The following is a 12,165-nucleotide window of genomic DNA, read 5'->3' on the forward strand; positions in this document are numbered from 1 at the left end:
TTCGTTGCTCGGTGCAGAGTGCAGTGTTACCCAGTGTGACAGTCTTGTGCTCCCGTGCTTAGAGGCTCTGCCGTCAAGGGTGAGCTCGGGCAAGGGGCGGAGGGGTGTCCCCAGAGCCCGCAGCCTGTCCGCTTTTCCTCCTAGGCTCACTTACGAGTCGTTGAGTGCCCTCGAAATTCCGAATGACATGTTACAGACCATCCAGGACCTCATTCTGGATCTCCGGGTCCGATGCGTGGTGGTCACCCTCCAGCGCACAGCGGAAGGTGAGTCAGAAGCGGGTCCCGCTGGTGGTGACCTCTTTCCTGCTTCCAGACCCTGAGAAGGAGAAGACTCCTCTTAGAGAACTTATGCGTACATTGGGCTCACCTGTAGCTGCTAAATGGGATGTTTTCTTCCTGTTTTTTGTTTTGTTTTCTTTTGTTTTTCCAAATCTATTTTTGTTTCAGATGCCAGGTCATGCAAAAATTAAGATGGTTATGCTTGAAAAATATTAAAGGATATACGCACACCCTTATGGCAAACGTTATATAGAAAGACTGGATTTGAAGTAGAAAATGGGTTCCTAACTTTGAAACTATACATAGATTTTTAAAATATTTGAAATATCAATGTCAAAATGAGAACAAAGGCTGTTACCTATTGCTCTCTGGGTAGTGGCATTATTAGTGAAGCTCGCTCTTTTTGCCCCTTCTAGAATTTTCAGAATTCTACATACATAAACTAAGAATTATCTTTATGAAACAGCCTTTTGGAGAGTAAAGGTTTTCCGAAGCCCTCAAGAACACTGTTGTAAAGGCCCAAGCGGTGACTTCAGTTCTCAAGAATGAGGTCACGTTCTTATGGAGTCAGCGATGAAAACAGTCATGAGCCACCTAGATTCTTGGCCAATAACTAGCAGGTGGCCTTCCCTCATGAGAATGGAACTGCATGGTCTAGAATAGGTAGGGGTAAAACAGAATCTAACTTCTTCAGAAGCTGTAGGGGAAATAATAGTTTTGGCTTATCTTGTACATGCTCAATATCACCAGAAGCAAAGCTAGTAAATCATTGCCTCAAGATGTCATTAGACTTAGCCTAGCAGTCTTCAAATTGATATGCAATAAAACAATTTATTTACTTCATGTCTTACTAGAAACATCCAGAAAACAATATATACATAGATGCTTGAGTCTACCTGATTGGTATTTCAAATCTTCACTTACCAGATTTTTATAAGCCATAACCTTTATAGACTTCATCTTTATGAAGTTTGGTGAGAGAATTACAGTGGCACTAAGTATGTGCTTGCTTTCCCATAGAAATAAAGAGACTAGCTGAAAAGGAAGACTGGGTCGTCGACAATGAAGGACTGACTTCTCTGGTAAGCTTGCTCATTCTCAGAAATTAATGCTGAGTATATGATGTATTTACAGTAGATGATTCATTATAATCACAAGGAGCATATGCTCGCTGAATGGTACCTACGTTCATTCTGGAAATAAGGGAATAAAAAGCAACCTTCTTGAAGTTTCCCTTCTCAGAGCCATGCAGGGTAAACCTAACTGTAAGAACTGACAAAGGAGTAGGAAGAGTGGGTTTCTTTTAGAGCACGCTTCATTCTGTATCAGTTGCTGGGTTTTGTTTACATTACATTTTTTATTCACGCTTGATCCTAAGTTACCCAGCAACTTGAAGTTTTTGGAAAGGCAGGGTAGGAAAAAAAATGCCATTGCTGTTCCCTCAAGTGACGAAGAATACTCAGACCCGGGCACCACCCCACGCCCAGGTGCACAGCGGCAGACAGCAGTGACAGCGTTTTCGCTGCTGTGCGCCAGTTGCTGTCTCCTCAGATAAGACTCGTAGGTTTGCAAACACCTTTTGAAACCATTTTTATGATTTATTGTGGTTTCACATCTGTCTCGGATACCCACAATAACCTTGTAGTCAGGGGTGTCGGTTAAGATCGCTGTTCAGCTGCTAAAACATCCAGTGGTTTGACACAGGTGGACAGCAGCTTGTGTCACGCTGAACACAGTGTGGCTCCTTCCGACTCTCCTCCTGCCGGGGCTTCCGGCGCAGGCTCCTCCTTGTCGCAATCTGGTTGCTGCAGCGCCAGCCGTTACAGGCTGAGTCCTGGCTGGTGGGAAGTCTGGGACTGTCCCAGAACATCTGACCTTAGACCTAACAGGCCAGAACTTACCTGCCTGCCCACCCTTGTGTTCCATGAGAGACTGGGGGGAAAGCAGCTTTTCAGAACATCAGCACACATGGTGGGTGCCGTCAGTTTCTGTCTTGCTTTGGCTAACAAAACAAAAGAAAAGGAATTATTAGCAGACAACTACCTGCCTACTTCGGCGAGGGAAGCTGTACTAAAATGGCTTTGTTTCGCCCCGCATGGCAAAGCAGCAGTGAGCCGGTGGCTGCGGGCTGTGACCCTTCCTTGGGTCCTGGCTTCTTGTTGACATCCTGCCTCAGGGAATTCTGACAGCGGAGAGCCTCTCCTCCTGTTCCCCAAAGTCCAAAGAGCTAACATATATCACTGTAAATGTGCACAAATGAAGTTCCCTGTGGTGTAGCGTAGCAGTGCCTCCTTCCAAGCGTTCATGAACTAAGTAGATCGTGCTTGCCATGAGTTAGAGGACTTAACACAGTTAATAAACCTGCTATAATTATATTTGAAAGGCTTTTTAAAAACACGTGTTTTAATTTACTAAAGCACTCATTTTCCCACAGTCACCTGTATCGTAGCGCAGTCTGTCCTGCAGCTGCCCGTGTCATAGTAGACGACGCAGAGAAAAGAGGTTTAGAACAGACCGCGCGTGAGCTCTCACGTGAGAGCCGATGTGGAGCACGTCGGCTCTGTATGGATTACAGACCGGGGTAACGTTTGGATCTAGCACATCACGGCCATTATAGTGCAGTCAGTGTGGCCCCACATTCTTGATGTGGCCCCTGGAAAAGCCCCCCGCGCGTGGCTGTTTCTGTGGTCCATGTTGATGGTGGGCGCAGCACTGGGGGGGGCCCGGATGGAGGGCCCCAGTACGAGTGGCCCTGCCCTCTGTCCACTGGCAGCAGAGCGCCTGTCCAGTGTGGGCGGTCAGGGTTAGAGGGGAGGATGGCCTCTGGCACCAGCCACACAGCTTTGTGCACGTGTAAAGGACCGTCGGGTAGCAATACTGGGGCCCCGTGATCATAAAAGTAGCCGATTCACGTTACACCCTACGCTCCCAAAACTCCCGCCGACCGCCCTGACCCGGTTAATGATCACGGAAGCGGCACTCGGCCCCGCTGCGCCCTGGGACTGTGGCCCGCCGAGGAGCCCTCCCGGGTGACATAAGCCCAGACACATGGGGCAGAAAGTCTCCCGGGGGTTTCGCTTTCGGTACCTGCCTCAGGCCAATCTTGTGCCAAGGAAAACCGTGTATGTTCAACTGGAGGAAAGAGCGCCTGTTCTATTTTTGTAGACATAGATCAATACTTATTGGTCATGAAGAATGATTCTGGCATCAGTGCCGCTGGTTAGTGTTTGTTGAACAGAGCCAACTCAAAAGGAAATCTGCCACCTCTAGGGGCCCAGTGTATGGCGTTTTGAAATGCTTTGAAATGGTTACTATAGAAACATGTTTGTACTATAGTTGAAGTTTAACTATTTTAAGCCTAACTATAAAAGAAGCTAGCCAGGGCCCTCCCTGGGGGCGCAGCGGGTTAGAGCGCAGCACTGAGAAGCGAAAGCCACTTCCGCATGAGTTCGATCCCCGCCTGCCCCAGAGGGGACCCCAGGGCACAGCAGACCTCTCCTGACCCCCCCGCTGCTCCCCTCAGCAGTGGACTTCGTCCATCTGCCTGTTCTGCCCCCCACTGTGTCCCTGGTGAGTCCTCTCACCCTCCGCATCTCTGGCCTGTACCCCAGTTCTGTATGCACAAATAAATCTTAAGGAAAAAAAAAAAGAAAAGAAATTAACCATAGAATCGCTGGTTTCACGTTTGTCCTCACAAACCAGAAGCCTAAGCCTCGTGAGCTCTGTGGGTTAGCGATAAAGCCGATAAAGCCGAGCGTGTGTTTGGCTCTTCACCACGGCGCTCACTCCACTGAGGGAGTGAATCCAAGCTGAAAACAGAAATCTCGGTTTGGGCCGTGAATTTGAACTCAAATAACATCTGTAACTGTCCTTAGCCTTGGATGATGACATGAATGATCTCAGCTCTCGTCACACACCTCTCATTTATGTTCCCTTGAAGTTACCTCACCAATCCCACTTGTTTAAGAGGAGAACACCCTTCCTTGCCCTGTGCCTGGGATGGAAAAGTGAGGAATGTGAACTCCCCGGGCTGCCTTGTGGGGGCCGATCTCCTGGCGGGAGCAGCCCTTCCCTTTAACTTCGCTTCAGCACGCCGGACCATCTTGTTTGAAAGCAGCCTGTGTTCTTATATCCAAACGTTCTCTGTCATTTTTCCTTTTTTAAATATATATTTATTCACATTTGAATGTCCTTGTTTACTTTGCTTATTTTTGTCACAGTATAGGATTTCTCCCCTTGGGTGTGGTCATCATAGTTTTCTTTATTTTTTTAAATATTTCTTTATTTATGCATATAAAAACTGGGGCACAGGCCAGAGGTGTAGGGGGTGAAAGAATTCACCAGAGACAGTGGGGAACAATAGGCGGATGACTGGAATACATTGCCGGGGGGAGCAGCAGGTGAGACAGGAGAGGTCTGCTGCTCCCTGGCCGGGGGTCTTTAATCCTTTGTTGGGTTTCTCTAGAATCCACATACAGGTGAAGCCATCTGGTATTTATCTTCTTCCTTCTGACTTACTTTGCTTAGCATAATACCTTCCAGCTCCATCAAATGGCTTGAGTTTGACTCTTCTGATTGCTGAGTAGTATTCCATTGTCTAATATAGACCTCCCTGTCTTGATCCACTCATCTGTTCCAGGCATTTGGGTTGTTTTCCATATCTTGGCTCTTGTAAATATTGCTGCAATGAACTTAGGAGTGTAGGTCTCTTTTTGAATTAGTACCGTTTTTTCCATATGGGTAGTTGTGAGAGATTTCCTCTTTCAGAGATCTGGGTTGCGGGGAGAGGGTGTCCGCCGAGTTGGAGGGTTCACTGATAATGTACATGTATTGTTCATAGAGAAAAGTAACAGCCAGTTTATAGACTCCCATTTATTCCACATTTACTTAAGTGAAATACCTCATTGTGCTCTCTGTCTTCTGTCCATCTGTCATGTTAACACAGGTCTAGAAAGAAAGTACCAAAGTTTAGTTCAAATCTTGATAAAAGAATTCGAAATAAGCACATATAGACATCAACATTTCACGGCCCACAGTTGGGGTTTAATTCCTACAACTATTATGTTTTCATGCCTTCTCAGGGGTGTGGGTGGCTTGCAGAAGGTCACATTGGAAACAAGGTCGTGACTAAATACTTGATGCAGTTTTTATCCCAGTCTGTGAGCCTGCTCCGTAGTGCCCTCTGGTGGCTTCAGTGCGAGTATAAAAAGGAACTTAAAGCTAAGGCGGTATTGAAGCTTTCAGTAAGTCTGGCTTCTTTTTTTGTGAGGTTCTTTTGTTTGTTTATTTGAATACGGGTGTCTCTTTTGTTAAATTTTATTGAAATTGTTATTAAGCTTTTATGTTTATTGAAGGATGTTATATTAAAGAAGTTCCCTAGCTTCTATTAAAAATTAAATTGTGCATCGAAAAGTTCTTTCTCCCAATTTTTTTTAATCAATCAAAGAATACTAGGTATAACACACAAGTCTGTGATACAGACAACACTGTATTTTAATCCCTTTACTGTCTCTGGCTAGGACAGTATTTCTGAGCCCTCTGTGTGGCTAAATCACACCCTCTTCCCCCCCCCCCCAATTTATTAATCTGTCAGTAATGTACATAACTATGTGATTCGGGGGTGCATGTCACCCCTCCTTAGGTAAGCATGCTTCACTCAGCCCTCACCAAAGCTCACGTGTCCTGTCCAGTGTCCTCTCCCGTCCCTCTTCTTCCCTCCCAATTCTTGTAGAGTGGCTTTGCTTGAATTTGGTGCTGTGAGCTGCGCTGCGCCCCAAGAAGCCAGGCCCCCCCCTCCCCTGGCATGCTGTGCCCCTGTGTTCCCTCCTGGTTATAACTTGCGGGCCCCTGAGCCCTGTCACCTGCCATCCCCTGGGGTCCTGCAGCTCCTCAGACCCCTGCCTCCCCTCCCCTTTCCTAAGTCCTGTTCCCTCTTGCCCTTAGGTCCCAGGGGAAATGTCCGCCCAGGCTCTGGGGGCCTTCCTTGACCGCCCTATTTTACACAGAACCTTTTGCCGGGATTTTCCTCTGAATTCCTGCTGCTGTTGTTGTGGTTGTTTAACAATTCTCTCTGTGGTGGTTGTACATTATTTCTGTTTGGGAGAAAAGTGACAGTGTCGTTGACTGTTACTTTTATGCAAGTATCTCCTGCTGGAGACCACACCCATGTGCGAAATCTGTCCTGCTCTTAACCTCCCTGGGCACCAATCAGACCTTGGATGCAGTAAGGAGCAGTGACTTTGGGGTTCAGCCACACTTATCTTGAATGCCATTTGTTGGACATATTTCCAAATTTGATTTTCTGACTTAATGTGTATACAGAACGACCATCCCCTTTGGATGTCAGCAGTCTTGGACCATCTCCAGATGACTGTTGAAGTTAGATTTTGTTGAACAGCAGCAGAGACTTGATATTGGATAAGGAAATGGAGCTCACCCCAGGAACCACCCCAGAAACAGTTTTTTAGATGTGACCTTGTGAGGTCTGCCTTCTGCGTCATTGGCCTATCGGAAGAGTAGAGTATCGAAGGGAAATTCAGCGTATGGCTGATCTCTATTCCAGTTGAGTCAGATGTACTTTGGAGCCTCGACATTCACCCATATATAATTATCAAGTGCAAAACAAGTACATGACCTAAATCTGGAGACTAGTTGTGAGATAATTTGCATCCGCGTTCCCACCCGTAAATCTGGGTATCGGAGAGTTTGGGGCCACCTCTGTTTCCTAAATGCCTTTATGACCAGTGCCTGTTTTTGGATGCTAACGCACGTTTCCTTTCCCCACAGCCCTGTCAGTTTGAGCAGTGCATCGTCCACGCTCTGCAGTCACTCAAGGGAGTGCTGGAGTGCAAGCCGGGGGAAGCCAGTGTGAGTCCCTGTCACATCCCCAGTTCAGCATTGCCCAGGGAGACCTGATGGCTGGCTCACCTTTCTTCGCTTAACCCCGGGGGCTGTTGATTTCTGGCTCCATCAGTTCAGATGCAAGCCTGAGGGTGGTGGGTCGGGAGCTTGCACGCTGACACGTGGCCTACCAGGGGAACGCTGGCCTGGATGTGGCTGAAACCCCGCCGGGGGGCTAGCTCCCCACTCAGGATCCTTCCCAAAGAAGGTTACCCAGCCCCGGAGGCAGTTTTCCGTGTGTTAGCTGCATAGGTTGAAAGTGATCAACAAAAAGTTTTATTTCTTCCCTAAGTCCAACACTTTCCATCGTAATTCTTGTTTGCAGGTCTTTCAACAAGCAAAGACACAGGAGGAGGTTTGCCAGTTGAGCATAAACATCATGCAGGTAATAGGTGAAAACAAAGGTGGCCTGACGCCTGAAATAATGCAAATTATGAATCAGTGCCCTTTTATCTTATTTGTGGTATACATATAAGCATGGATTAAATATGGAATATTTTCTCATCTTGTTTGAGGCTGTGATAGATTATGGTAACTAAGGCAATAAAATAATGTTCAAGGCAAAGTTGATGCCAACGTAGTACCTCAATATTTCATTCACATCAGTGCTCCCTTTTCTGTGCCTTCGTGGTGTTTTACAGGTATTTCTGTTAAAGCACAGAGTAAATGACACCATGGTTGTTTGCACTGTGCCTGCAACGTCAGGTTCTGTTCCTGGGACAGTGCCTTGTGGGCACAGGAAAGTGAGCATGTGAGGAAGTGAAGGAAAGGGAAGGAAAGGTGTTTGCCCTAAAATACATTCCAGAACTTAATGGTAGACCAAAACATTGGTGCCTTTGACTTCCCTATCTTGTACACATTATAGCTGGCCTAATGTTGACGAGAAACAAAAAAACAACTTGTGGCTGAACTTAAAGGTTTTGAGTACCAGATTTCCTGGTACAGACCTGCAGTCGCAGCTTCCAAGAACATGCCCGTGACTTTGAGGGCTTGAGCACATCAGCGAGATGTGGGAAGTGGCCCGTGCGCCCATTTCTACACACGTGCATACACTTCTGGGGGATACAGTTCTGCCTTCTAATTTGCATAGAATTATTTTCAACGCCTAGTAGAGCCCTATCTCAACGTCTGTATCGTTGGAATATCTTACTTTTAGGTTTTTATACACTGCCTGGAACAGCTGAGCACCAAGCCTGATGCAGACATAGACACTACGCAGTAAGTGAAGTTGGAATTTATCTTATTGCTAGATGAGAAGAATTAAAAATGGAAGCCAATGTTCCATGTTTACTCTTATTTCCTAAGATTTTAGGTAGAAAGTAGAGCTTGTTCACATCAGCTGCATTTTTACATATTTGATCTGTAATCTTTGTGTAATTTTTCTGACTCCCAGAGGCTTGTTAACATTACCAGAAGCTTGTTGAGCAAATGAGCACGATTGTTAGGGGACACATTTTATATAACAGTGAAAAAGAAAATTAAAATATGGGGACTCCCTGGTGGCCTAGGGGTTGCCTCAGCACTTTCAGCACTGTGGTCTGAGTTCCATCCCCTGCTAGGGAGTGACCCACATATGCAGCAGACCTCTCCTGTCTTGCCTGCTGCTCCCCTCAGCAGTGGATTTCAGTGGCTCCACCTTTTCTACTCCCAACTCTGTCTCTGGTGAACCTCTCACCAGCCCCCCATCTCCGCCCCCTCTCCTCCCGCCCACCCCGCTTCCTCCTTGTACTTCTGGCCTACATCCCAGTTCTATGCAAAATGAAAAAAAGAAAAAGAAAAAGATCATTAAAATATATAATTACTAGTGGGTAACGTTTGCAACTCTGCCGTTAGGGGAGCTCTACCAATATTCTAAGTAAATACTGGTTCTGTTAGTCGAATTAAATCTGGCTTAGGCTTATGTTATTTAATGTAAACTTCATGGGACACCTTGATTCTTGATGTTTGCAAATCCATTTTATAATATTCTTTCATACTATTCTATACAACTCTATAAAACTCTGATTTTTCTGAAGATATTTGGAATCTTCCATGCATCTAAGATTGATGCTCTGATACAAGTAATGCAGAAATAAAGTCATTTCATGTCTTAAATGGGCAACTTGAGAACTTTTCCACGTTTGTCTAGTTCCAGGTATTGGTCTTGCTCCCCAGTATATAAGTGTCTATGACTGTCACCTTACAGTTGATTCTTCTAGTTCTTTAGTTTGGTTTTATGTGTTTAAGTCATTAATGTGCCAGGAACTTCTGTTGTTAATCATATTGACCAAGCACGTCTTTCCTTCCTCAATGTTTTCTTGCAATTGTTGTTTTAAACAGTGAGTTCTAATAAACAGTATAATCTGTTCCTAAACTTTTCTTCAGTTCATTCACATATTTTATGTAAGCTTGTGCTGTTTTAATTATCACTCATTTATATTTTAGTGTTTTTCAGTTTGGCATCCTCTGCTGCTTCTCTCCTTTGAAATTTTATCTTATATTTTCATCTCTTTAGTCTTTCATATGAATTCTAAAATCAGTTGGTCAGGTTTAAAGAAAATAATCCCTGTTAATTGTTTCTGTTTCATGGTTTTGATATATCTGTAGCTTCTATCTAGCCTCTAGCTGATATCTATATCTAATTTTATATCCTGGTCACTTGTGGTCACCTTCTTACTTCCTAACTCAACTTGACTGTGTTCACTGCTGAAGTGAGCCCGTAAAATCCTCCTGGAGATTGTGATAATTCAACTATGTGAATGTATGTACCTATAAATGAAAGCACTGAGTATTTTCCAGGGTTGATCATTTCTTTTTCAATTTAATGAAGTCAATGTTGGAAAGACCCAAAAGCAAAGTTCATTTGGTCCTTATGACAAGATAGAACATAGTATCTACTTTGAGCTGTTCAGCGTTAAATGTAAAATAGTGACATGGTTATGTGATTTTAACCAAAAGGTCTCATTTTTGACCAAAGTCAGTTTTACCGAGGGTTCATTGCACTTTTTGTTTGGTGCTTTAACGGTAACTTATCTTCCTGGTGGCTTCTCTCTCTAGTCTGTCCATGGATGTCTCTTCTCCGGACTTGTTTGGAAGTATTCATGAAGACTTCACTTTGACTTCTGTAAGTGACATGGTGATTAAGGCAATAAATAGAGAGTAAAATGCCATTTTAAAAACAATTTCATAAGTAAATTTAAATTACTTTATTCTGCAATTACTGTTTGATAGCGTCCTGCTATGTACTTTGTATCTGTGTTATATTTTGTGAAACTTTTAATGAAAATAATTTCATACATATGTTTAACACCCTTCTGATTAAAGTTTGTCACGTACGTCATTTATCTGGTCTGTGTATCACGTAGGGTCTTGAGTGTAATACAGGTGCCCTGGGGATTTCCTGATATGTAGAAGTGAGAGCAGAAATGAAGGACAGGCCCACTTCCCCTTAACCAGAGATGCTCTGTCTTCCTTTATTTCATGTCTAGAAATTCCCTAATAGTATTATACAACATGCAAGTTCCCCTGGCGAAAACATCATCAAACTTACCATGTTATATACATATATGTACATATTTTTTAACATATTTAAGGATGACTCACACACACACACACACACGCTTTATCCCGGGTATAAATTCATTGGTCATAACCCAGGTTCCAACCACAGACTGCCATAGCCACAAGAAAGGATGAAATATGACCATTTCAACAATGGAGGGGATTTGACTCTGTTCAGCAAAGCATATCAGAACATTATAATCAAATACTGCACATTCATTTAATAGACAAATGAGTAGTGAAATTATTGGCAGATACAGTGTTCGGCCACTGAGTTCAAGGAGTGTGGCTCATCTTCGGTCCATGTACCTTGATGACAAGGGCCTGTTCATCTCCACATTTATGATGTCAGCTTTAGGATAAATTAGTCTGATTATATACAAAATGGTGAGAAAATACAGTTACGAGCTTTTCTTGGAGAGTGGTTTTTACCTCAGTTTTTAGTCACGGGACCTTCAGTTGAGGCCTTAAATTAGTCATGGCTGTTCTGGAGAAGACACCCTCACACCTGAGGAAACAGTAAGCCAAGCCACGGGAGTAGCGGCAGTCGCCATTCACAGAATCCTGGTGGCAAAATAGTTCTTCAGAACTATGAAGAGATTTTGTACTCCTTGGACTGGGATTTGGTGATGTTGATAAGAACCTTTCTCTTGGGGATGTGTGGGGACTCTGGCACTGGAGAAGCACACTGTGAGGCTCTGATGCTGTGTCCCCCCCAGAAAAGGGAGACAGTTCCCCATAAAACTTACGCAGTGTACAAGGTATTCTAAAGAAAGCTGTCATGCGAACGACATGATAGTTCTCTTCCAAGTTGTGAATAATTTATTGCCTTTTCTAAGTGTGTCTGCATTAGTGGCAACTCTTCAGAAATTGCCATCTCTATGGGGTTTTTTGTTTTGTTTTTTGGTGGGGGTGTGCAGAGTGTTACTGGACTTGCTAGTAAGCAGCCTCCCTTTCATCAGAATCTCAGTTGACCTGACTGTGGCAATTAACTACCTCATCACTCGGTCCTTCCATATGGCATTCACTAAGCCTAAGACTCTAAACTTGGCTTCTGTCTCTCTCTATGTTGATAGTGAAGAAGCGACAGCCAAGAAAAAGGAAGCACTAAATACTGATCTTAAACAGCAGGTTATGATTAAATTTAATAGATTATCTGTCACATCCTCACTATGTCACAGTACATGTGATTTTCTAAATATCTGTTTTGCTTTTCAGGAACAGCGACTTTTGATTGTCCTGAGTAACTGCTGCTATCTGGAACGTCACACCTTCCTCAATATAGCGGAGCATTTTGAAAAGCATGATTTCCAGGGCGTGGAGAAGATAACCCAGGTGCTTGGATGACTTCAGTCTTCTCCCCTTAGCACCCCTTTCTTTTGTTTTCCTGTGTTTCCCCTCTCTGCCCCCCCACCCACATTTCCTTCCCCATCTTCACCCATCT

At 44.3% G+C, this 12,165-nt stretch overlaps 1 protein-coding gene across 1 annotated transcript in view; it reads left to right on the top strand.

Annotated features, from left to right (window-relative positions):
• Positions 1-12,165, top strand: part of EXOC2 (exocyst complex component 2) — a 138,212-nt gene that overhangs the window by 73,745 nt on the left and 52,302 nt on the right. Inside the window, exons 15-21 of the mRNA XM_004694990.2 lie at positions 145-266; positions 1,302-1,363; positions 7,068-7,148; positions 7,507-7,566; positions 8,338-8,399; positions 10,218-10,284; positions 11,940-12,056. Coding sequence (XP_004695047.1) covers positions 145-266; positions 1,302-1,363; positions 7,068-7,148; positions 7,507-7,566; positions 8,338-8,399; positions 10,218-10,284; positions 11,940-12,056 — 571 coding nt within the window. The remainder of the gene's footprint in view (positions 1-144; positions 267-1,301; positions 1,364-7,067; positions 7,149-7,506; positions 7,567-8,337; positions 8,400-10,217; positions 10,285-11,939; positions 12,057-12,165) is intronic.

This window comes from Condylura cristata, unplaced genomic scaffold, assembly GCF_000260355.1.
Source record: "Condylura cristata isolate star-nosed mole 26May11 unplaced genomic scaffold, ConCri1.0 scaffold00052, whole genome shotgun sequence".
In the NCBI taxonomy this organism is placed as follows: Eukaryota; Metazoa; Chordata; class Mammalia; order Eulipotyphla; family Talpidae; genus Condylura; species Condylura cristata.